Genomic DNA, 27,437 nt, shown 5'->3' on the forward strand with positions numbered 1-27,437 from the left:
TAAATATGCTATCTAGGTTGGCCATAACCTTCCTTCCAAGGAGTAAGCGTCTCTTAATTTCATGGCTGCAGTCACCATCAGCAGTGATTCTGGAGCCCAAAAAAATAAAGTCTGACACTGTTTCCACTGTTTCCCCATCTATTTCCCATGGAGTGATGGGACCAGATGCCATGATCTTAGTTTTCTGAACGTTGAGCTTTAAGCCAACTTTTTCACTCTCCTCCTTCACCTTCATCAAGAGATATGTAAAAATAAAAATAGTTTGCATATGTATACCTATGGCTGATTCATGTTGATGTTTGACAGAAAACAACAAGATTCTGTAAAGCAACTATGACCAACCTAGACAGCATATTAAAAAGCAGAGACATTACTTTGCTGACAGAGGTCTGTCCAGTCAAAGCTATGGTTTTTCCAGTAGTCACGTATAGATGTGAGAGCTGGACTATAAAGAAAACTGAGCGCCGAAGAACTGATGCTTTTGAATTGTGGTGTTGGAGAAGACTTTTGAGAGTCCCTTGGACCACAAGATCAAACCAGTCCATCCTAAAGAAAATCAGCCCTGAATATTCACTGGACGGACTGATGCTGAAGCTGAAGCTGAAGCTCCAATACTTTGGCCAACTGATGGGAAGAACTGACTCCTTGGAAAAGATCCTGATGCTGGGAAAGATTGAAGGCAGGAAAAGAAGGGAATGACAGGATGAGATGGCTGGATGGCATCACCGACTTGATGGACATGAGTTTGAGCCAGCTCCGGGAGTTGGTGATGGACAGGGAAGCCTGGCATGCTGCAGTCCATGGGGTCACAGAGTCGGACACGACTGAGCGACTGGACTGAACTGAACTGAACAAATAAATAAACTTTTAAAAAATTAAAAATAGTTTGAAAAAATATATTACTAAAAAGAACTCATCAGAAACTTTTTCTATAAATAACCAGAAGTAATTATTTTAGGCTCTCTGGGCCTGTGGTCCCTGCAAAAGTCTTCAACTTTTGCTATTGTAACATAAAAGTAGCCACAGATAAGCTATAAACCAATGGGTGTGACAGTATTCCAGTACATTTTATTTACAAAGTCAGGTTGAGAAACTGGTTTTTGCACTGTGGTTTGCTACCCCAATCTAGAAAAATACGTCATCAGCCCATCTGTGACAATGCAGATTTGGGCACTTAGAAAACCTAAGATCAAAAACAAGGAAATTCTAGCCACTGTTTTCTGAAACCTATTCTTAAGACTGAGACTAAGGTCTGTGCTCTCCTTTACATTGTTGATCTGTCTTTTCTGTCAAAACTACATTTATTGAAAGAAAAAGTAAGAGCATTGATAAACTAATATCCTGATACATCTGTACCTGCATGAGACAAAGTTGAGAGCAGATAATTTAAAGTATCCAGATGAGTAATGTAATAAAGGGAGAGTAGAAGATGACTGCTTTCTTCCCTCAGTTGAAGTCAGGTGTCTGCTCCTGATCCCCACAGCCTCTTGGAGGCTGTAGGCAGTATGGGTTCTCTAAGATGAGTGTGTGGTTGGGAGGAAATAACAGGCACCACTATACCCAGGGCATGTATACACATGGCAAAACAGCATTCTGTTTGTTTTCCTAGTTTTATATTCTAAAACAAATTTCTCTCTTTTTTTTTCTTTTTAAGGTTTGAATGTTTTAAGATGAAGAACTCTGTAAACTACCATCTGCTTTTTACCTTAGTTCTCTTCAGTTTAATAGTAACCATAGTAAGTCATATTTTATTTCTAAGCATTAAGATTAAGCATGTGAACTGCCATTTATGGAGTTTGGCACATTTTGCTTCTAGTGTTTGCTTCATGCTATTCAAACTGAAATATTTCTACAGGAAACTCCCTTATAGATATTGCTTCTTTGTTTTCTATTTAGGTCTTATTTCTCAACAAAAAGTTGAAACAATTTTTTTTTAAACCTGTTTTTTTTTTTTTTACAGGAAGTGGGAAAAGTCAAAAGGCAGATATTCAGTAGCAATGAAAGCAATTAATGATTAACTTTTCCTCATGGGTGAATGTATTACCTCCTATTTGTTAAAAAAAGAAATTGGGTCTGCTCTGTAGGGCCTACTGTTGACTATTTGAATATGCCTGAACTTTTCCAAATAGGTTGAGATAGCTGATCACTTCTGATCTGTGTGCCAGTTCATCTGTTCCCACATTTCTAGTACTACCTATAACCTGACAACTACCAAATCCACAGCTTAAGCCTTAGATAGCACTAGTATCAGGAACCTCAATATTTACCCCTGCCCTGTGATTCAAACCTACTCATTATGTTTCCTACAAAATCTGCTCATGGTCTAAGTTGCTTGTCTTGGTTAAGGACCCACTAAATACTCTGTTACTTAATAACTATGGGACTTTGGACAAGTTACTTCTTGGAATTTCCTCATTTGTAAAATGAAAATAGTAATAAACATACATTTCATATTAGTTGTAAAAATTAATATCTGGTACATAGTAAGAATAACTCTTTTGCCTTAAAAAAAAGTCTTTGAAGAACCTTGCCCTTGTGCATTTCTTCTGTTACTAACAGTGAGAATCTGAAATTATGTAAAGGGAAATTAGTATTTTGAAATAGCAAATTTCAGAGTTTAAAAACATTCTGTGTTATTGAGTTTAGAGTTATACATATATAAATGTTTCATACATATCTTACTATTAAAACTTTCTGGTTGCTTAAAGGAAATAATCTACTCTTGTAATGAAGGAACTTCCTACAGGAATAAGAAGTTCTCTAGCAAATTGTAAAATTACATAAAATTTATGAGATCAGCAGTACATTAAATGAGGCTATAGAGATGTATAAGAATGGTCCTTTCTGCCAAAAAGATTATTGCCTTGTCGGGGAGAGAAACAAATAAACTAATAAATGCCATAACGTTTATACACTGCTGGTAGAAAGAAGGATGAGTGGTGGATTCTGCTAAGCAGAAAAAACCCCAGAAAAGACTTCAAGAAAGAGGTATAATTTGAGCTGAATCTTAAAAGATGAGTGTTTACCAGCAGGGGCATTTGCTAACACAGTGAAGCATGGCATGTTTAAAGATACAGAAGCATGAAGCTATCCTCTTTGGGGTAGCAGTATACTTTTTGGAGCCTAGGATGAGAAAGAGACAGGAAGATAGGAATAAGGCCAGACAGAAAGGCTAGAGCAAGGTCATGGAAGGCTTTGAAATTTGGACTTTGTCTTGTAAGTGATAGGAGTCATTTCAGATTTGTGATTTAAATTTTGTCTTTTTAAAGGTGTACTCTTGCAGGGCAATAAACGCATGCAATAAGTGGGCATTGAACTTAATCACCCACATGACATTGGAGCCTGAAACTAATCTGTGTAACTGAAAATGTTTCTCAGTGAATGCCTTAGAGATTTTTGGAAGCAGAAGAAAGGACAAGAAATTTATTTTAAATGTTTTCACTTATTAGCACATATTATGTGCTAGAGACTTGCGCATATTTTGGCTAATTATTGCTAACTATTATTATTCCCATTATCCAGATAAGGAAAAATGAGTCTTTTGGTTAAATGACTTGCTCAGACATGTAGCAAGTAAGTGGCAGTTTGAAATTTTACTGTTAAGTCCAGTGTTCTTGCTATTGTGAAAGAGATCTGCTGCAGGGGTTGTCAGCATAACCTCTTCAGGTTTCATGAGTATTCATGCATCTGTGCTTCTCCCTGATGCTCATGCAGTGGCCAAGAGGCCAGAGTAATCCACAACAGCTGTGAAACATTTAGTTTACCTTGAAGAAGCTCGGGCTTCCCTAGTGACTGAGCGGTAAAGAATCTGCCTGAGGTACAGGAAATACAGGTTCAATCCCTGATTTGGGAAGATTCCTTTAAGAAGGAAATGGCAACCCACTCCAGTATTCTTGCCTGAGAAATCCCATGGACAGAGGAGCCTGGCGGGCTACAGTTCCTGGGGTCGCAACAGTTGGACACAATTTAGTGACTAAACGACAACAACGTGATGAAGGTAGCACTGGTGCAGACATACCTGTAGGTAATAGCCCTTTTGTGGCAAGCCACGTAATCTGATTGGTTTTACATGGCTCGAGTCAGATCTAGGAAGCAAGACTGGGGAAGCCAGAGATGTATGAGATTTTCAAAGTAGTAGGTATAGGTTTTCTTTCCCCTTCATAAGGCACTTCTTTCACATCTATTTCTTTTAATCTTTTTCAGGTTTACCTTAAGGTAAAGGAGCCTATATTCCATCAGGTAATTTTTGAAAATTATTACACATTGTATTACTTAACCTGCTTTGTATTTTCCTTTTCTAGTATATTATATGCATATACAACTTATGGAAATGACATGGTGGATGCTCTAGGAAAGAACAGTGTTTAAAACAGATTGCAGACAAGTTCCTATAGGAGGTGTAAGCAAAATAGAAATAGCAAGAACATTCAATGCCCGGGCTCCACTAGCTGTTGGTAAACAATCATGCAAGTGCAGCATTGCTCTTATAAGCACAAAAAAACAGGAAATATTATTCACATGCACATGTAAACAGTCTTTTTTATGACATTATCTTCTAGAAAAGATATGGGGAAAATACTCAAGAAATTTTCAGTCTAACATATATAAATTGGGAGGTTATTTATATCAAGGGAAACAAACATAAGAAACTTTCGTATAAGAAATAGTAACTTATGTGCATCCTAGAATGAAACTAGAGTAAAATAAGTATGAGACCCTTAATAAAGAGAGCTATTGTTTATTGAGTGGTATGATGTCCCTGTCACTACACTCATTACTACATAGACTTTAATCTCCACTGCAGTCCTAAAAATTACGGATTATTTTCTACATTTTACGGGAAAGAAGCTCAGAGATATTAGGTAATTTGCCCCATGGTTACACAGTTATTAAGGGGCAGAGCCAGGATTCTAACTAGATTTGTTTGACTCCTGTCACTATTCTTTTAACAAAGCACGATAGAGAGAGATACATAAATAAGCGAGGAAGTACATATTCCAGGAGGATTAGAGGCATTATGCTCTTAGAATATTTTGTGTTTATGTTAAAAAATAAATGTTTCTGTAACCTTTTAAACTAAAACTAGACAATAATCATCTGAAATATGTTTTTTAAAGAAATAAATTCCAAATCCTCATTATTGTACCTAGGTTTTTCACACATGCCAACTGAAGGTAAATGTACTAAATAACATAGATGCTATTGGGAGGGGGGCATTCTCACTTTCCTGTTTGTTATAACTTGAAGTGATGTCATTATGTATTTATCCCTTTATTAGAAATATTTATTAACACAGTACAAAAATAAAGTAAGTTTATGTGAAGAACACTTCAGTTTTTATAAACTTCTTACTTGAAAATTTTGAGTTAATTTTTCTAAGTTTTTGACCACTCAGTTTTCTCTTCTTTTACTTTTTGGTACTGTGTTTTGTAGTAAAAGGTACAAACTATTCATATAACTTTCCATGCTGTAATTTCCTGTGTTTTTCCGATAATATTTTCTTCTCTGTGTATAGGGAAGATAAATAGATACCTGTGTATGCTGATAGGAAGGATGAAAACTTATAATTATGACTAATATCCTAGGCTTAGAGATTAAAAATCAGGATAGGGAAATGAAGAAGTAGAGGAATGCTAGATAAAGTGGGTTAGCAATCTGAAGGTAGGGATTCATTTGTCTATTCGTTAGAGGTTTGCTGTATACTTTCTAAGGACCAAATTCTGAGCCTGATGTTGGGAATAAAGAGGCAGCAGAGCGCAGACTTAGGCCCTAAAGTCAGGCACACCTGGATTCAAACTAGTCGTTGCACTCACTGTGTAAGTTACTTAACTTTTTTGAGCTTTGGTTTCCTCATTATTCAACAAACACTTTTTAAGTACCTTCAGTATACCAGGTGCTGTGCTAGGCACAGGAGATATACTAGTGAGTGAAATAATGAGGTCTCTGCTCTTAAGCTCAATAGACTGCATCTCTAAAGTTGGTATAATAATCACCTAAAGTTGTCTAAGTTTAAATGAAATAATGCATTTAAACCTTAGCATGTAAACACTCAGTAAATGTTAACTAGTATTAATATACTACGTGGCTGTTGGTCTCAGAACTCACTATCTGATCAGGATAATTAACTTGTAAAAATGTATTTGTAGTATGTACCTTTCATAAGAAACATGTAAAAGAAGTACTAATGCAGGCAAGGACACAGTCTGTCTACTTAGATGACTCAAAATAGAATTACAAAATATACTTATTGTATGTAGCTAAATAATTGCTTTCTTTGTACTGAAGAGGGCTCACTGTTTTGATACAGTAGTATTCCTTGCTACTTTGTATTTATTTAAAGAGAATTTAGCCTCAGATGTCTGATCTAGAGTATCCTATGCTGATCTGTTAAGTAATTAGAATTGATACTTTCTGTTTATGGCTTTTAAAAAAACCTATCCCTAATTATCTTCTGAATTATAATTTTTAAGAAAAGAGACCTTATTCTGAGCATCTTCTACTTGTCAAAGTTTAGAGTATTTTTCTTTCATATAACTGTTGATGTTTTTATTTGTAGAAACTTAGAAAAATTGCTTTGGAATTTGTAAGTGGAAAAATTGTTTTGGAATTTGTGACAAGATTTTTCAAAATCTTAAAAGTAATGGAAAAAGAAAGCAAAGCAATGTGGTTTAATCTAAAAGAACTCTGACTTAAGGCTGAGGTCTTTATTCCTTACCACTTTGATTTCTTAAAGTTCAGAATCTCAATATCTTGCCATTTTATTATCCATCAACAAATTTCTTGCTGTACTCTCCAATATTGTCTTCTCCAATATCTTTAGCTGTAAAATGTTTAAAACAAAGATATGTACTATTTCATAAAGATTATATAAAAATAATTAATATAAGATAATGCAAAGCACAAGGCAATAAGCATAATAATACTGTGTGATACTAAAAGTGCTTAGTAAAATGTAAGACGACATGCATAAATTTCTGCCTATGATGATCAGGGAAAGCTTCTCAAAGAGATTTGAGTTGAGCTAGAGTAGAAGTAGTGATAGTAATGATGTGTGTGTGCTTATTCACTCAGTCATGTCCGACTCTTGCAACCCCGTAGACTGTAGCCCACTAGGCTGTTCTGTCCATGGGGTTCTCCAGGCAAGAATCCTGGAGTGGGTTGCCATTTGCTCCTCCAGGGGATCTTCCTAACCCAGAAATCAAACCCAGGTCTCCTGCATTGCAGGCAGATTCATTACCTACTGAGCTACAAGGGAAGCCCGGATAGTAGTGATAGTAAAAATGTCAAGTACCTGTCACAACAAGGATGATTGTCTTGCTAACCAGATTAGCTTCCCTGAGGAAGAATATACTGATAACAGTTCTGCTTTACTGTATTGAGTCCAAGGTGATCCAGACATATCCAGAAGAGAGCCAAATGCTATTTATGTAACTTGATGGCCTGTGAAAGATAATACTCAAATCACATAGCTGTCACATTCAATAGAAACACCAACATGTCTTAAGCAGGAAAACAAAAGCATATGTGAAAATAGATTAAATGGACATTTAAGAAATTATTTAACCTTTTTAAAGAAGCTAATTGAACAATCAGCAGTTGAGTATCTCAGGTGAGATCTCATCTAATGTCTCAAAGAGTACTGTTGCTTAAAATCTTCTTGCCAAAGTAGATGTCTCCTAAAGATTGTTTCTAGACATGGCATATCAGTATTTTATTACTGTGCCTTCTAATTTGACACTCAAGGTTTACAGGAAAGAACACATTATGTAAACAATTTGAAAAACAGAAACTTGGGTTTAAAATTTTTTTTAATTTTTATTCTATTATGTTTCATTTGTGCCATTTTATTACAAATTAGAGTAGAAGGATATATAAACACACTTGGAAAAGAAGCTGACTTTTTTTTAGTGTCTACTAAATATTGTGCTAAATATTATATATTCTTTCATATAGTTTATATAGATTGACTCACTCATTATCTTATTAAAATACCAGCAAATCTGTTTAGGAATTGGAATTGTCTTCATTTTATAGATGAGATAACTGACAGTCAGAAAGGTTAAGTAATTTGCCCAGTGTTCAGCTCGTTGGTTGTAGAATTGGAAATTGAACCCAGATCCTTTTTTTCCACTCAAACCCATATTACTTTTATGATATGTCGCTATAGCTGATTACTTTGGAATCTAATTTATTGTCCGAAAGATCCATTTTTCAAAAGAATGAAAAGTACTATTTAGATTTTTGTGCAATAGTGAACTTGGAAGAATGTGAAGACCAAATATATAAAACTTAGGGATAGCTGTGCTTTACTTTAAACCTCAGTTCAGTTATCAATTCAAAAAACTGCCCAAAGTTAAATATAAGCGAAGTACTTTGGGAATAAAAAGAGATTAAGTAATTTTTATAGAAAGATATTAGTAAGGCTTCACACAGGAAGTGACATTTGAACAGGATTTATTTGACCACAGAACTCTTTTTTTTTTTTAAATGAACATCTCTTACTATCTCTCAGCACAGTGGTATTCTGGGGTCTTATTTGGGAAATCTTATGCTAAATACAAGATCATGTAGAACATGAGAAGAGGAAGAAGAATGGAACCAAATTGTGAATCATTGACTGTCATGCTAGAGTTTGGAATTAATTTTGTCATTGACAGAGACATAACATTATAAGGTCTGTTTCAGATAATTCTGGCAGTTGTATGTAGGCTGGATTAGAAGGCTGTATAATTTGGGCAGAATTAAGATTTTAAACCAGTTCTAAATACCTACAAAAACTGTTTTTACAAAGTCTCATTGCTTTATGAGTCTTATGAAATTATGTTACAGTTAAAAAGTAATATCTGCATTTAGCTTACTACTCACCAGCCTTTTAGCCTTATTATATGAGAATTGTTGTTCAGTCACTAAGTCATGTCCTACTCTTTGCAACCTCATGAACGGCAGCATGCCAGAGAATAATTTTACTATTAACTCCCAAAATAAAATGCCTCTTACATAAATATTGTGATTCTGATGTAAAAATATGAAACCATAGTCACTTAGCTCAGTCCCTTCATTCTACAAATGGGAATCCAAGAGTAAGGTATGAAATGACTTATTCAAGTGACTTATGTATAGAGACAGGAATCAGGTGGTAGAAAAATCTGGATTCCCCCGACTGTAGCCCTTGGCTTTTTCTGTTAGAGGTTCTCTTTACTATGCTTGGGCAATTGCATGAATTCATTACAAACTTCAAATGCTTAAATCCCGTTACCTATTACCACCATAGGTTCCCACTCACTAGGGCTTTATCCACAAATCCCTACCTGATCTCCCACCCTCATAGATGTTTCTTGACCACAGATGAGCTGAGTGCCTTTCTCCTAGAGGGAAAGACTTGAACTCCCTCTGGGCATTTAATGTGAAGCTATTAATTATTCCAGTGGGTTAGTATGGAATTCTTTATTGTCTAAATGTCTTTTACTTTTAAATAATATCAGAATTACAGAAAAGCTGCAAGGATGATAAAAAGAACTTTTTCCCCAAACCACGTGAAAATTTATTGTCAACATGTTGCAACATGATGACTTATGATAGTGTCTACTAGACATCTCCATTGTGTAATTGTTCTCTGTCATTTCATAATTAATAAGAACTTGGTAGTAAAGTACTTTGAGACTTATGAAAATACTCTTAATTATTAAACTTTGAATTTATTTATTTTTATCTGTTCAGACTCTCTCTTATATTCCTATTTTATGCAGTATTCACTGATTTGTAACTATCAGGATTTATTTTGGTATTTGGTATATCATGCTTTATTTAATATTAAGAAAAGTTGGCAAGAATACACAGAAAAACTGTACAAAAAAGATCTTCATGACCCAGATAACCATGATGGTGTGATCACTCACCTAGAGCCAGACATCTGGAATGTGAAGTCAAGTAGGCCTTAGGTAGCATCACAACGAACAAAGCTAGTAGATGTGATGGAATTCCAGTTGAGCTATTTCAAATCTTAAAAGATGATGCTGTGAAAGTGCTGCACTCAATACGCCAGCAAATCTGGAAAACTCAGCATTGGACACAGGACTGGAAAAGGTCAGTTTTCATTCCAATCCCAAAGAAGGGCAATGCCAGAGAATGCTCAAACTACTACACAATTGCACTTATCTCACATGCTAGCAAAGCAATGCTCAAAATTCTCCAAGCCAGGCTTCAACAGTACGTGAACTGAACTTGATGTTCAAGCTGGATTTAGAAAAGGAAGAGGAACCGGAGATCAAATTGCCAACATCCATTGGATCATCAAAAAAGCAAGAGAGTTCCAGAAAAACAACTACTTCTACTTTATTGACTATGCCAAAGCCTTTGACTGTGTGGATCACAACAAACTAAAAAATTCTGAAAGAGATGGGAATACCAGACCACCTGACTTGCCTCCTGAGAAATCTGTAAGCAAGTCAGAAAGCAACAGTTAGAACTGGACATGGAACAACAGACTGGTTCCAAATCGGGGAAGGAGGACATCAAGGCTGTATATTGTCACCATGCTTATTTAACTTATATTCAGAGTACATCATGCGAAATACCAGACTGGATAAAACACAAGCTGGAATCAGGATTGCCGAGAGAAATAGCAATAACCTCAGATACGCAGATGACACCACCTTTATGGCAGAAAGTGAAGAAGAACTAAAGAGCCTCTTGATGAAAGTAAAAGAGGAAAGTGAAAGAGCTGGCTAAAAACCCAACATTCAGAAAACTAAGATCATGGCATCCAGTCCCATCACTCCATGGCAAATAGATGGGGAACAGACTTAGTGGCAGACTTTATTTTGGGGGGCTCCAAAATCACTGCAGATGGTGACTGCATCCATGAAATTAAAAGACATTTACTCCTTGGAAGAAAAGCTATGACTAACCTAGACAGCATATTAAAAAAGAGAGACAAGGTCTGTCTAGTCAAAGTTGTGATTTTTCCAGTAGTCATGTATGGATGTGAGGGTTGGAATATAAAGAAAGCTAAGCGCCAAAGAATTGATGCTCTTGAACTGTGGTGTTGGAAAAGACTTGAGAGTCCCTTGGACATCAAGGAGATCCAACAAGTCCATCCTAAAGGAAATCAGTCCTGAATATTCACTGGAAGGACTGACGCTGAAGCTGAAGCTCTAATACTTTGGCCACCTGGTGCAAAGAACTGGCTCATTGGAAAAGACCCTGATGCTGGGAAAGATTGAAGGTGGGAGGAGAAGGGGACGACAGAGGATGAGATGGCTGGATGGCATCACTGACTCGATGGACATGAGTTTGAGCAAGCTCCGGGAGTTGATGATGGACCAGGAAGCCTGGCATGCTACAGTCCATGGGGTCACAAAGAATTGTACACGGCTGAGCAACTGAACTGAACTGAACTATCATGATATATTTTGGTATACAAATTGTCTCAGATTTCACCAGTGCAGCACTTTCAAGCTGGTATCTGTGTCCTTTTGACTTGTTCCCATCACTCTTTGAGTATGTTTTACTTTTTGGCACAGAAGAAGATATTCTTGGCTTATCTTGTTCTTTCCCTGCTCCAGGCCTGATCTCCCTGGAGCCTTGGTTTCTTTTTTTGGAGAATGGAATTTAGAAACCAGATCCAAGTGCTAGATATGTGGTTACATATGCCTCTCCTCTAGTAGACTGAGTTGTTTGAAGTCAGAAATAGGGTACCTTTTCATCTTTGAATGATGATTGCCTAGTCCAATGTCTGTCACACAGTGTTCAATAATTTGTTGTTTAGTTGCTCAGTTTTTTCTGACTCTTTTGCAAACCCATGGACTATAGCTCGCCAGGCTCCTCTGTCCATGGGATTTCCCAGGAAAGAATACTGGAGTGGTCTGCCAGTTCCTTCTCCAGGAGATCTTCCTGACTCAGGAATAAAACCCGTGTCTCTTGCATCTCAGGCAGTTTCTTTACCGCTGAGTCACTCAGAAGTCTCATTCAGTAAGTACTTGGTAGAAAATAAACTGGCCAGTTATTTGGAACTCCTCTCCATGTTTTTGCTTGATCCACGGAATAGACTATAATGAATAAGTCATGGAGAATGTTGGCTCTGAAGAAATATTGAAAGCCAGTCTCCCTCATTATCACAATAATTATTGTATATCTACAGTTTTTTGACTACCTGGTGGGTCAGACGGTAAAGCGTCTGCCTGCATTGTAGGGACCCAGGTTTGATCCCTGAGTCGGGAAGATCCCCTGGAGAAGTAAATGGCAACCCACTCCAGTACTCTTGCCTGGAAAATCCCATGGACAGAGGAGCCTGGTAGGCTACAGTCCACAGAGTCGCAAAGAGTCAGACACGACTGAGCGACTTCACAGTTTTTAAGGTCCCACACTATAGTCGCAGCTTACTTAATTTTCCCTCTTTTATCTCTCTATTTCATCTGTCTCAAATCTTTCTACATAGGCATCTTAATGCCAAATCACAGAAGAAAAAATTGTTTTTCTGCCTTGCTCAAGAAACCTTTCTTTTTACTGATAAACAAAATCACAACATGCTTTTTTCCTAGGCTCCTCAAGGATAAGTACCAGGTTTCAGCTTACACACAGTATATTTCTATGATGCTTTAGCAGCGAGAAAACACAAATACTATTTTTATTATACTCTTTGGAGTATGGAAATTGAAAAAATTATTAAATATGGAGAGATGTGAAAATTCCTTACAGAAATATTTTTAAATGAAAATTGCAGGGAATGGAAAAGTACATTCTGTTATCTTTTTATTTAAAAATGAATAATCTTAGAAGACTCTTGAGAGTCCCTTGGACAGCAAGGAGATCAATCCAGTCAATCCTAAAGGAAATCAACCCTGATAATTCATTGGAAGCACTGTGGCTGGAGCTGAAGCTCCAGTACTCTGGTCACCTGATGCGAAGAGCTGACTCATTGGAAAAGACCCTGATGCTGGGGAAAATTGAGGGCAAGAGGAGAATGGGGTGACAGAGGTTGAGATGGTTGGATGGCATCACTGACTCAATGGACATAAGTTTGAGCAAACTCCGGGAGATAAGTGAAGGATAGGGAAGCCTGGAGTGCTGCAGTTCATGGGGTTGCAAAGAGTCAGACATGACTTAGTAACTGAACAACAACAACAGTCTTTGAATATGCATAGAAAAAAGGTTATGTGGACACTTCTAGCTCCAAGAAAGGCTAGGAAATCAAACTTTTATAGCTGGACATATAACCATCCTAATAAAATCAGTCTTTTATAAAGACAGAGGCAAGAGTAGATACTGAGTAGGCCACTACGGGGTCTGCCTCAGGTTCCTACGGGAGAATCAAAATGTATAGGACAGAGATGTTTGTGAAGAAAAGAAAATTTATTTGGAAAATCCCCATTGTATTTCCAGGGTATAGGTTGTTACCCATCGTTAGATATGTTTAACATGCTCTCTGAATAATCCATTTCTTTTGACTTCTCTCTGCTGATGATTTGTAAATTTGTTAATTCAGCTCAGTATTTTCTTCTAAGATTTAGATCCAAATATACAACTCCTGTTACAGAGCTCCACTTGGCTATCTAACTGACACTTCAAAGTCTGAACATACACAGAAATAAAATCAACATTTTCATCCATTGTCTTTGTTTTTATATTATTCTTTAACCCAATAAACAGTTTCACTATGCACTCAACTGCCCAAGTCATAAACCAGGCCATCATAGATGTTCCCAGCTTTTACTTACTCCCATATCAAGTTGATTATCAGTCAGTTTGACACTTTTAGTAATTTTGATAAGCCTTAAACAATTTATACCATACCTTAAAGTTGTTCTAAGCCTTAAATATCTCCCTAATCTATCCATTTTTCTCCTTTTCCCAGTTCAGGCCCCATGTCTCACCTAGGTCACTACAGTATCTTGTCAGTGGTCAGTTTTCCATTAATCTCGCTTCCTAATTCATTCTCTGTTTAACGTGACAGGGACATCTTTCTAATACATGAGTGATCATATTGAGCTACTGCTGAAACTTTTATTGACTTTGCATTGTTCTTTACATAAAGTCCAGCTCTTAACATTAACTTGTAAAGCAGATATGATCTCTGCTTACCTTCTGACTTCATTTTCCTTGCTCTTCTCTCCAATAAGTATGTCCCAGACAGCATTACTTTTTTCTAATCACCACAGTGTAAGTTATGCCAGTTACTCTCTTCTACCTTCTTTTAATAATGTTTGTTATTACTAAAAATTCTTGTCCTACTAATGCTTCTGTTATAAAATTAAACATTATATCCTCAAAAAAGTCTTTCTTTTTTTCTTTCAGTTTTATTAAGACATAAATTACATACAGCACTGTGTAATTTTAAAGTGTATAACATAATGATTTGACTTACATGCATCATGAAATGATTGCCACAGTAGGTTTAGTGAACATCCATCATCTCTTAGAGATACAGTATATTAATGAAATTAAAATCATTTTCCCTTGTGATGAGAACTCTTGGAATTTACTCTTATTGACTTTTATATATAACATATAGCAGTGTTAATTATGTCTCATGTTATGCATTACATCCCTAGTCTATGGAAGTCTTTTTGATCTGCATAAGTTTAGATTAGGTGGCCTTCCTATGTGCTTACAAAATGCTCTGTTCAGTCCCTGTCACAGAGTTAAAATACTACATTTTAACTGCATGGTTACTTATCCCTCTCCTCACTAGGTTGTAATTGCAGGGGTCATGACTTTTTTATTCACTGTTATAGCAGCATAGCTGCAATTACTGATTCAGGTGGGCAATCAGTCTCTGAAGTGAAATGAAAGTTGCTCAGTCGTGTCCGACTCTTTGCAACCCCATGGACTATACAGTCCATGGAATTCTCCAAGCCAGAATACTGGAATGGGTAGCCTTTCCCTTCTCCAGGGGATCTTCCTAACCCAGGGATCGAACCTAGGCCTCCCACATTGCAGGCGGATTCTTTACCAGCTAAACCATAAGGGAAGCCCAAGGATACTGGAGTGGTCTCTTCTCCAGAAGATCTTCCCAACCCAAGAATTGAATCAGGGTCTCCTGCATTGCAGGTGGGTTCTTTACCTACTGAGCTATCAGGGAAGCCCAGGAATCAGTCTCTAATAGACTTTAATACTGTGTTTGTTTATTTTTATTGTAAAATACATGGTAGATGATACAACAAGTATAACATTTTCATCTTATCAAGAAATTCAGAGCTATCCTTATACACATACGTAAAAGGATACACATTTTGCCCTCTCATTCATGTATGTGTGTACATCTGCCAGGTTTGAAAGCTGAGAGTAATGGAAGTCACTATAATGTGTAGAAGCAACAGCCCCTTTTTTCTTTCTTTTCTCCCCCCACCATTCTTTATTATGGGCATTTTTATACTGTTCTCATGTAGGCCCAAGCCTGCAACGAGTGCAGTCCTTGACAACAACAAAAGCAGACACAACACTCCTCATTTATCTTACCTGCTGTTTTCAAGGCTGGGAGACTTGAGGTCATTCTCAACCAGGCCCACACCATCCCAGGCTGTATATTAACTCTTTACTCATACCATTATCTCCCCAGGGCCTAGTGCAATGCTCAATAAATATTGTTGGATTCTATGTAGTAGAACACAACTAGTAGGCAAGAATCATAGCTGGGCCTTATGAAAGTGAAAGTGAAGTCGCTCAGTCATGTCTGACTCTTTGTGACCCCGTGGACTACCAGACTCCTCCGTCCATGGGATTCTCCAGGCAAGAATACTGGAGTGGGTTGCCATTTCCTTCTTATAAGAGAGTTCAAAATATAAAGGTTGAAGGTGAAAGTGGAAAAATATATGTCATGCAAATGCTAAGGAAAAGAAAATATGGTATAGTTTTAATATCAGACAAAACAGGCTTTAAGAGGGGAAAATATTTCTGTTGATAGAAAAGGATTACTTTGTAGTATTAAAAGTGTTCAATTTGGAAAATTATGATAGTTTAAAATTTGTATGTACCTTTATTATATATAATACCTCAAAATATATAATGAAAACATTGACTAAACTAGAAGAAAAACTAGAGAAGTCTATAATCTTAGGTGATTTTAGTGCACAGTTATCAGTACCTTATAGAAGATACAGAGCAAATGTAAAATATTGCACCCAGTGATTGCAGAAACACTTTTTGTTCCACATTTACAGAAGTTGACCATATACTTGCTCATACAGTAAGTCTTAACAAATTTCAGATGACTGTAATAGGAATGTAATTTCTGACTATAATGCAATTATATTAGAATTTAAGTAATATAATTTTAAATAACATGGATCAGAGAAATCATAGAAATTGGAATTGAATTGAGTCAATGGAAAACAGTTTGACACTTATAGTAATTTTGATAATAATATGCCCTCTGATCCAGCAACTAGGTACATACTCTGGAGAAGTTTTTGTATGTGTGCAGTAGAATGTGTTGGAGAAGGCAATGGCACCCCACTCCAGTACTCTTGCCTGGAAAATCCCATGAACGGAGGAGCCTGGCGGGCTGCAGTCCATGGGGTCACTGAGTCGGACACGACTGAGCGACTCCACTTTCACTTTTCACTTTCACGCCCTGGAGAAGGAAATGGCAACCCACTCCAGTACTCTTGCCTGGAGAATCCCAGGGACAGGGGAGCCTGGTGGGCTGCTGTCTATGGGGTCGCACAGAGTCAGACACGACTGACGCGACTTAGCAGCAGCAGCAGCAGTAGAATGTGTGAATAAGAATGTTCATAGCATTGAAAACTAGAAATAACCCAAAAATGCCCATCAGCACAGCAATGGTAAATAAATTGTGATATTTATTTATGTAATGTCAAAAGTGATTGAACCATGGCAACATATAACATAAATGGATCTTAAAAGATAGAAACAAATGTATTAATGTTATTCTATTGTAAATTAAAATTAAAAATTTAAAAACCTATTATCTAGGAGTGCATATTTAGGAGACCAGTTTAATTTAGTAAATATGTAAAGAAAAGCAGGAAAATGTTTATTTAAAAAGTCAGAGTGGTTTTCTCTAAGGAGTAGGAGAGAGAGTTGGACTGGGAAGAGACAACATATGTCTTGACCTGAATGGTACCCAGCTATTGGCTTTATAAATATTTGTTAAGTTATACCTTTATATTCTATGAAGTTTTCTTGTATTTAATAATCCATACTTTTAAGAGTTAAATTTTCCCACTAGGTTCAGGCTTCTAGTTGGTAATACCTATCCAGTGCTCAGTATAGAAGAGAAAGAGGTTAGTGGTTAGAGCCAAGTCTGAGAAGATGTGGGAACATATAGAATAAAGAACACAGGGGAGTGGACTAACCTCAGGCAAGAAGAAATGAGTATCTCTTTCTTTGAAAACTAGGAATGGGAGAAAGACTACAGGGAGAGGATGCAGAAACACTTAGGAGGAGAGTTTAAAAGAGTTCAGATATACAAGATAGGAAGTAGAATCACTTGGTAAAAGTGAACCTAACAAAAAGAGAGGGATATCTAGGGAGTATGAGGCAGAAATATAGCATTTGTTCAGGCTTCAGCAGATATTTAAAATTTCTTGTAACCATTCAGAATTCAAATTAATGCAGGACTTCTGATATTGATTATTCACAAGCAGGATCTTTCCTCAAAGGTTAGTATGACTCTTAATTATTTAATTATATTAATATATATGTTCTTTAAAATGTAATGAAAGATAATAAATGTTTGCATTTAGCTGGGAGGGCTATTTTTGTAGGCAAAATATACTTCCATTGCCAAAGAATAATGATTTTACTAACTTCCTTTTTCCTTTCTTCTTCAGGTCATGTATGGAATGTTGGTCTTCACATTAGTGGTTCGATCTATTTATATTGTTACATGGTAAGTAGTTTGGATCATCAAAAGAGTATACTTAGGTGGTAAATCTATAGCCTAAATTAAAATAACTCATAAAACCCAACTCCAGAAGGGATATTGATAGAAAACTTATAACCCAACATTTATTATGGTTTATTGCAAAGAATACTAATTCTTTAAGCAAGTTGTTAATAGGCATCATGTGAAAGCAAGACTTTTAAAATTAAAGAAATTTGAGGAAACCTGTGTATGATGGCCTCCTTTTGAGTATTTATAATGTACATGAGTATATTAAAGGCCTTGAAAACTCCTACAGTAAAAAGGAAAATAATTGTTTTTATGTTTCTCAAACTACATAACTAAGAAACCATTTTTGCAGAATACATCTCAAGAAAGGCTGTCTGTGTCACAGAGAAACAGTGTTTCAGAAAGATCATTTAGGAAGTAGGCATAAACTTTATAGAGTTTGTGAAAAATAAAATAAGTATTTAATGTTAGTACCTGACATAGGAACTGGCCATATAGCAGATGCTCAGTAAGTAAATAGTATATGATTTATGGGTTTGTTCCTCTTTTTTCTCTTTTATTTAAACTTTTGAGATAATTGTAGAAACACATGCATTTGTAAGAAATTAAATAGAGATCATCTGTACTCTTTACCAATTTCCTCAAGTGATAATGTCTTGCAAAACTATTCTACAATATCATAACAGGATTTGACATTGACAGAGTCAAGATACAGAACTATTCTATCACGCTGCATTGTCTTTCTGTAGCCATGCCCACTTTTGCTCCTACCCCCTCCCCTCACTACCTATACTTAACCCCTAGCAAACACTAATCTGCCCTTCATTTCTCTAATTTTTTCATTTTAAGAGTGTTATATAAATGGAATCATACAGTATATATAACCAGTGGGATTGACCTTTGGCATTCAGCATAATTCACTGGAGACTGATACAAGTGATTGAATATATCAGTAGTTCATCCCTTCTTATTGTGGATAATATTCCATGATATGGGTGTGCCACAGATTACTCATTCACCTGTTGAATAACATCTGAATTTATAGTTTTTATTTCTATTTTCTTACTATTACAAATAAGTCTGCTATGAAAATTTATTTACAGATAAGTTTTCATTTCTCTGGAATAAATGCCCAGAATGCAATTACTTGGTTGTGATAGTTGTATATGAATTCTCTTTAAAGATGCCAGACTGTTTCCCAGAGTGGCTGTTTCACTTTGCATTCCCACCAGCACTGTGTGTGACCCATTTCCTCTGCATCCTTGCCAACATTTGGTGTTGTCACTATTTTTAATTTTAGCCATTCTTATAGATATGTACTGATATCTTATTGTGGTTTTAATTCTCATTTCCCTAATGAGTACTGATGTTGAACATATTTTCATGTGCCTACTTGCCATCTGTATATCCTTTTTGGTGAAATGTCTGTTCGTGTCTTTGTCTAATTTCTAATGGGATTGTTTCTCTTTTTTTCCAGTTGAGTTTTGAGCATTCTTTGTATATTGTAGATACTAATCCTTCCTCAAATATGTGGCTCACAAATATTTTCTCACAATCTGTACTTAGTCTTTCCATGCTCTTCATGTGGTCTTTCACAGAGCAAAAGTTTTTAATTTTTATGAAGTCAGTTTATCAATTTTCCTTTTATATATCACACTTGGGTGTCCAGTCTAAGGACTCCATGCCTAAGCCTAGGTTTTCCCTTGTTTTTTTACTAAAAGTTTTGTATAGTTTTACATTTTACATGTAAGTTTATATTTATTTTGAGTTAATTTTTATATAAGGGTAAGGATTAGGTTGAGGTCCATTTTTTAGCCTATAGATATCCAACTACTCTAGGACCACTGGTTGAAATGGCCATTTTTTCAATGAATTGCTTTTGCACCTTCCTCAAAAATTATTTGCATATATTTGTTTGGATGTACTTCTGAGTTTTAAAATTCTATTCTACTGATTTTGGCGTCTATTCTTCTACCAGTCCTACACTCTATTGTACTGTACCTGTAGAATAACTCTTCAAATCATATTGACTGATCCCTCTCACTTTTCTTTCAAAATTGTTTTTGCTATTTGGGTTTCTTTGCCTTTACATACAAGTTTTAGAATAATAATATCTATATTTAAAATCTTATTGGGATTTTGATAGAAATTGCATATTGCATTCAGTTCAGTTCAGTCGCTCAGTCATGTCCGACTCTTTGCGACCCCATGAACCGCAGCACGCCAGGCCTCCTTGTCCATCACCAACTCCCGGAGTTTACCCAAACTCATGTCCATTGAGTCGGTGATGCCATCTAACCATCTCATCCTCTGTCGTCCCCTTCTCCTCCTGCCTTTAATCTTTCTCAACATCAGGGTCTTTTCAAATCAGTCAGCTCTTTGCATCAGGTGGCCAAAATATTGGAGTTTCAACTTCAACATCAGTCCTTCCAATGAATACCCAGGACTGATTTCCTTTAGGATGAACTGGTTGGATCATCATGTCAATTTATGAAGAATTGACATCTTCACTATGTTGAGTTTTCCAATCTATAAGCACTATGTGTCTTATGTGTCTCTTCATTTATTTGGATTATCTTTGATTTCTTCAATCAGCATTTTGGAGTTTTGATTTTTTTTTTAAACAATGGTCTTGTATTTTTAAATTTTGCTATCCACACATTTATTATGTATAAACGCAACGTATTAATAATAGTACAAGAGAGATCAAGATGGCAGAATAGAAGGACATGGAGCTCCTCCCACAGATATATCTCACAGAACAATTCTCATAATGACTACTGAACACTGCAAAAGATCTCATACAACCATAGCTGCAAGAAAGTTCACCATATAACTGTAAAACAAAAAGAAAAAAAAAAAATACAGAATTGGGCTTTGACCTGCACCCTGGGAAGGAACTATGAAACAGGAAAGATTCCCTCATCCTGGGAATGCCCTTCATCAGCTGGGAGATCGGTCAGGATAGAAACGGAGCATCGGAGCTTCAAAGGAAAGTACAAAAATTGGCTTGTGGCAGGCAAAACAGAGACCAGGACAGAAGATCTGACCACTGTGATGCACTCCCTAGCCTGAGTCATGTATCTGCTGTTGCATGCAAGGGCTGAGTGCTGAAATTCAGGCTTCAGCAGACAAACCTGGGGAGAGGACTGGACTGGAATTGGCTGTATGGAGACAGCCTGAAGAAGCTGGAGTGTGGCCCAGGCCACAACTGGGGGTATGTACAAGACGGAGCCCACATCCATCATAGAAGCCCCATTGTTAACGCACACACAAACAGACGGGAGGGGCCCTGCCATGGAAAACTTATTTTCCTCTTTGCTTATCATGGGCACAGCTCCCCCTCTGTGAGCTCTGGGAGCTTGCAAGCGCTAGCAGTTGGCCATACACTGAGGCAGGGCTGAAATCTGGGCTTGCAGCTTTGTGACTGATGGATTTACAACACTGGTGCCTTTGTAAGTTTAGTCCCTGCTGAACATCTCAGTGGATTACTTGTGCTCCTGAGCCTGGAGTGGGTCCAGATTTAGTAGCTGTTGGCTTTAGGGGCATGTAAATGTAGAGGTGGCCCAGGGTCTACACTGATTCCATAGCTTCCATGGCAGTTCCAGGGGAGCATTACAGCAAGTCCCAGTACCTGACTTTGGCAGATCTTGGCTAGTGGCTTTTGAGCACAGCAGCTGAGGGACATTCATACTGATTGTCTGCATTCCCATGACTGAGGCCAGGCCAAGGGTAGTGCCAACAATGGAGTACTTTGTGAGCCCACACAGTGGGTGGCAGATGACACAACAGAGCTCACTTTCTGGTGAACAACTCCTGCGGAGGAATACTCAGTGGTTCCTCTCCCAGCAAAAGCACTCCACTTCCATGTACCCCACACTGAGTTTTGAATTGAATCTGGGGGTTTCTACTCCAACAACTGGGGAGCAGATCCTGCCCCTGACAGGGCTGTGACAGCCACAGAGTAAAGAGGAGGCCCCAGTCAACATACAGTGCAGACTCTGGTCACCACAACACCAACCCCTATGAAGGGAATAAGAGCGAGCACATACTGAGGAAAGACATGGCAGGCATCCATACTAAAAAACCAACTTTGCACCAAAAATATTAGTCTCATACAGGCTCCACAGGAATGTGAAAGTTGCTCAGTTGTGTCTGACTCTTTGCGACCCCATGGACTATACAGTCCATGGAATTCTCCAGGCCAGAATACTGGAGTGGGTAGCCTTTCCCTTCTCCAGGGGATCTTCCCAACCCAGGGATTGAACCCAGGTCTCCAGCATTGCAGGTGGATTCTTTACCAGCTGAGCCACAAGGGAAGCCCAAGAATACTGGAGTGGGTAGCCTATCCCTTCTTCAGCAGATCTTCCCAACCCAGGAATCAAACTGGAGTCTCCTGCATTGCGAGTGGATTCTTTATGAACTGAGCTATCAGAGAAGCCCCTCCACAGGAATGTTCCCACATAAAAACAGCCCTTAAAGACCACAGTAGATAACTGTTCCTCCTAAATTCATAGAGAAGTAGAGATAAAAAGAAGCAGAGGAAACACTGCCAATTAAAAGAATGAGAGAAGTCCCCTGAAAGAACAATAAAACAGACCTCTCCTGTCTACTAGTTCCCAAGTTCAAAAAGGAGGTAGTAAAAATACTGAAGGGATTAAAAAAGGCTATCAACAGAAATGTACATCACTGTAACATGGAACTAGAAACTATTAAGGGGAGTCAATTAAAACTAGAAAACTCATTTGCTGAAGATGAAAGCCAAGCTGAAGGCAATGAATAGCAAACTAAATAATGCAAAAGATCAAATAAGTGGTCTGGAAGATAGAATAATGGAAATTACCCAATCAAAACAGACAGACAAAAAAATAAATATATGAGACCTTTTGGATAATATAAAGTGAGCCAGTCTGTGTATAATAGGGATCCTAGAAGAAGAAAGAGGAGAGAGGGTTGAAATTATAGTTGAAGAAATTATGCCTGACAACTTCCCAAACTTCAAGAAGGAAAGAGATAGCCAGGTACAGGAAGCCCAGATAAGGAGAACCCAAACAGGCCTACACCAAGACATGTTATAATTAAAATGGTGAAGATTAAAGGTAATGAGGATTTTAAGGCAGCTAGAGAAAAACAAAGAGTTAGTTACAAGGGAATCCCCATAAGGCTGTCAGCTGATTTCTCTACAGAAACATTCCAGGTCAGAAGGGAGTGGCAATATATATTCAAAGTTCTGAAAATGAAAAGCCTGCAATCTGGGATACTCTACACACCAAGATTATCATTCAGAATAGAAGGATAAAGAATTTCTCAGACAAACAAAACCTAAAGGAATATAGTAGTACTAAACCTAACCTAAAAGAAATATTGAAAGGTCTTCTGTAAACAGAAAAGAAATAGGGAATTCCCTAGCAGTCCAGTGGTTAGGTCTCAACACTTTCAGGGCCGGTCCCAACTTCAATTCCTGGTCATGGAACTAAGATCCCAAAAGCCATGCAGCATGGCATAATTAAATACATACATACATAGAAAAGAAGCAAGAATCTATAGGAAAGAGAAAATCATGATTGGAAAATCACTTAAATAAGGCAGTACAGAGTTAAAAAAAAAAAAACTCTATGAGAATAGTGATAACTACAATGAACAGCAAAAGGATAAACATGAAGATGTTAGAGAAGACATTAAAATCATAAAATGTGGGAAAGGGGAGTAAGAAAACATAGGATTTTTTTTTTAAGCCCATATTACTACCAGTCTCAGGCAGGTAGATACATTAATGGATTAATATACTTGGAAAACAGAGTAACCACAAATAAAAAACAATTGATACACAAACAACAAAAAGAACTCAAGCATAATACAAAAGAAAGTCATCAAACTACAAAAGGAAAAGGGAAAAAAAGAATAAAGAAGAAATATAAAATCTCTTAGGAAGCAAGGTTTTAAATGGCAATAAATACATATCAATAATTACCTTAAATGTCAATGGACTAAAGATTCCAGTCAAATACATAAAATGGCAGATTGGATAAAAAAAAAACAAGCGCCTACAATATAGATGTTGCCTACAAGAGACCCTTTTTAGAGTGAAGGACACACATAGATTGAAAAGTGAGGGAATGAAAAAAATATGCAATCAGAGATGACAAGAAAGTGAGAACTGCAGTACTCGTATCAGAAAAAATAAACTTTAAGTCAAAGGCTGGATAGAAAGATAGGGAAGGACACTAATGTTAAAAGGATCAACAGAGGAAGAGGATTTTATACTTTTATGCATCTACTACAGAAGAACCCAAATTCTAACAGACAAAAAAGGAGAAATTGATGAGAATACAATAATAGTAGGAGACTTTTTAACACCCCACTGACATCAATGGGCATATCTTTCAGACAGAAACTCAGTAAGGCAACAGAGATCCTAAATGGCACAATACAGCAGTTAGACTTAATTGGTTTTTAAAATTTTGATAAATCTTGATACAGTGACATTACATAAAAACAAAACCCAGGATACACATTCTTTTCAAGTGCACATGGAACACAGAACAGTTCAGTTCAGTTGCTCAGTCGTGTCTGACTCTTTGCGACCCCATGAATCACAGCACGCCAGGCCTCCCTGTCCATCACCAACTCCTGGAGTCCACCCAAACCCATGTCCATCGAGTCAGTGATGCCATGCAACCATCTCATCCTCTGTCATCCCCTTCTCCTCCCGCCCCCAATCCTACCCAGCCTTAGGGTCTTTTCCAATGAGTCAACTTTTTGCATGAGGTGGCCAAAGTATTGGAGTTTCAGCTTCAACATCAGTCCTTCCAATGAACACCCAGGACTGATCTCCTTTAGGGTTGATTGATTGGATCTCCTTGCAGTCCAAGGGACTCTCAAGAGTCTTCTCCAACACCACAGTTCAAAAGCATCAATTCTGCGGCGCTCAGCTTTCTTCACCATCCAACTCTCACATCCATACATGACCACTGGAAAAACCATAGCCTTCACTAGACGGACCTTTGTTGGCAAAGTGATGTCTCTGCTTTTAAATATGCTATCTAGGTTGGCCATAACCTTCCTTCCAAGGAGTAAGCGTCTTAATTTCATGGCTGCAATCACCATCAGCAGTGATTTTGGAGCCCAAAAAAATAAAGTCTGACACTGTTTCCACTGTTTCCCTATCTATTTGCCATGCAGTAATGGGATCAGATGCCATGATCTTAGTTTTCTGAACGTTGAGCTTTAAGCCAACTTTTTCACTCTCCTCTCTCACTTTCATCAAGAGGCTCTTTAGTTCTTCTCGACACCCACATGTAAATCAGTGAAGTTAGAATACTCCTCACACCATACCCAAAAATAAACTCAAAATGGATTATAGACATGACTTTATACAACATGACACCATGAAACACCTAGAAAACAAGATAGGCAAAACATTCTGTGACATAAATCATGCCAATATTTTCTTACGTCAGTCTTCCAGGTCAATACAAATAAAGATAAATAAATGGGACCTAATCAAACTTATAAACTTTTGCACAGCAAAGGAAACCGTAAACAAAGTGAAAATACAACCTGTGGACTAGGAGAAAATATTTGCAAACAATGCAACCAACAGGCTCAATTTCTAAAATATACAAGCAGCTTATACATCTAAATAACAAAAAACAAACAACCCATTCAGAACATGAGCAGAGGACCTAAATAGGTACTTCTCTAAAGAAGACATTCAGATGGCCAGTAAGATATGAAAAGATGCTCAATATTGCTAATTGTAAGAGAAGCACAGATCAAAACTACAGTGAGGTATATCACCTCACATCTGACAGAATGGCCATCATAAGAAAGTCTAGAAATAATAAATTCTGGAGAAGATTTGGAGAAAAGAGAACCCTAAAAAGAGAACCCTCTCACACTGTTGGTACGAATGTAAATTGGTACAGCCACTATGGAAAACAGTATAGAGGTTCCTTAAAAAACAAAAAATTGAGTTACCATAGGATCCAGCAATCCCACTTCTGGACATATATCTAGAGAAGACTCCTTAATTCCAAAAGCTACATGCCCCTTGATTTTCATAACAGCACTGTTTACAATAGCCAAGACGTGAAAGCTACCTGAATGTATATCAACAGATGAATGGGTAAAGATGTGATATATGGTAGCTCAGACAGTAAAGAGTCTGCCTACAATGTGGGAAACCCGGGTTCGATCCCTGGGTTGGGAAGATCCACTGGAGAAGGAAATGGCAACCCACTCCAGTATTCATGCCTGGAAAATCCCATGGACCGAGGAGCCTGGTAGGCTACAGTCCATGGGGTCGCAAAGAGTCGGACACGACTTAGCGACTTCACTTCACTTTCACTTATATAATATGCCACTATATATATATGTCGGAGAAGGCAATGGCACCCCACTCCAGTACCCTTGCCTGGATAATCCCATGGGTGGAGGAGCCTGGTAGGCTGCAGACCCATGGGGTCGCTAGGAGTCGGATATGACTGAGCGACTTCACTTTCACTTTTCCCTTTCATGCACTGGAGAAGGAAATGGCAACCCACTCCAGTATTCTTGTCTGGAGAATCCCAGGGATGGCGGAGCCTGGTGGGCTGCCGTCTATGGGGTCGCACAGAGTCGGACACACTGAAGCGACTTAGCAGTAGCAGCATATATATATGTATATATACAGAGAGGGGAATATTATACAAGTATAAAAAATAATAAAATAATGCCATTTGCCACAACATGTATAGGCCTAGAGATTATCACACTGAATGGAGTAAGTCAGGAAATGGAGTAAGTCAGGAAGAGAAAGACAAATAAATGGTATTACTTATAAATGAAGTCTAAAATAGGACATAAATAAAAAAGAACTTATTTACAAAACAGAAACAGACTCAAAAACATCAATTCAGTTCAGTTGCTCAGTCATGTCCGACTCTTTGTGAGCCCATGAACCACAGCACGCCAGGCCTCCCTGTCCATCACCAACTCCTGGAGTCCACCCAAACCCATGTCCATCGAGTCGGTGATGCCATCCAACCATCTCATCCTCTGTCATCCCCTTCTCCTCCTGCCCTCAATCTTTCCCAGCATCTGGGTCTTTTCAAATGAGTCAGCTCTTTGCATCAGGTGGCCAAAGTATTGGAGTTTCAGCTTCAACTCAGTCCTTGCAATGAACACCCAGGATTGATCTCCTTTAAGATGGACTGGTTGGATCTCCTTGCAGTCCAAGGGACTCTCAAGAGTCTTCTCCAACACCACAGTTCAAAAGCATCAATTCTTTGGCGCTCAGCTTTCTTTATACTCCAACTCTCACATGCATACATGACCACTGGAAAAACCATAGCCTTCACTAGACGGACCTTTATTGGCAAAATAATGTCTCTGCTTTTTAATATGCTGTCTAGGTTGGTCATAACTTTCCTTCCAAGGAGTAAGCATCTTAATTTCATGGCTGCAATCACCATCTGCAGTGATTTTAGAGCCCCCCAAAATAAAGTCAGCCACTGTTTCCATTGTTTCCCCATCTATTTGCCATGCAGTGATGGGACCAGATGCCATGGTCTTAGTTTTCTGAATGTTGAGTTTTAAGCCA

At 37.6% G+C, this 27,437-nt stretch overlaps 1 protein-coding gene across 3 annotated transcripts in view; it reads left to right on the top strand.

Moving 5' to 3' along the window:
• ACER3 (alkaline ceramidase 3) overlaps nucleotides 1-27,437 on the top strand; it is a 148,481-nt gene that overhangs the window by 94,531 nt on the left and 26,513 nt on the right. For all 3 annotated transcript variants that reach the window (XM_081543173.1, XM_081543174.1, XM_081543176.1), the window contains 3 exons: nucleotides 1,655-1,736; nucleotides 4,204-4,239; nucleotides 17,793-17,851. In XM_081543173.1, coding sequence (XP_081399299.1) covers nucleotides 1,655-1,736; nucleotides 4,204-4,239; nucleotides 17,793-17,851 — 177 coding nt within the window. The remainder of the gene's footprint in view (nucleotides 1-1,654; nucleotides 1,737-4,203; nucleotides 4,240-17,792; nucleotides 17,852-27,437) is intronic.

The sequence above is a fragment of the Giraffa tippelskirchi genome, chromosome 11, assembly GCF_054371585.1.
Source record: "Giraffa tippelskirchi isolate mGirTip1 chromosome 11, T2T-mGirTip1v1.2.pri, whole genome shotgun sequence".
Lineage (NCBI taxonomy): Eukaryota > Metazoa > Chordata > Mammalia > Artiodactyla > Giraffidae > Giraffa > Giraffa tippelskirchi.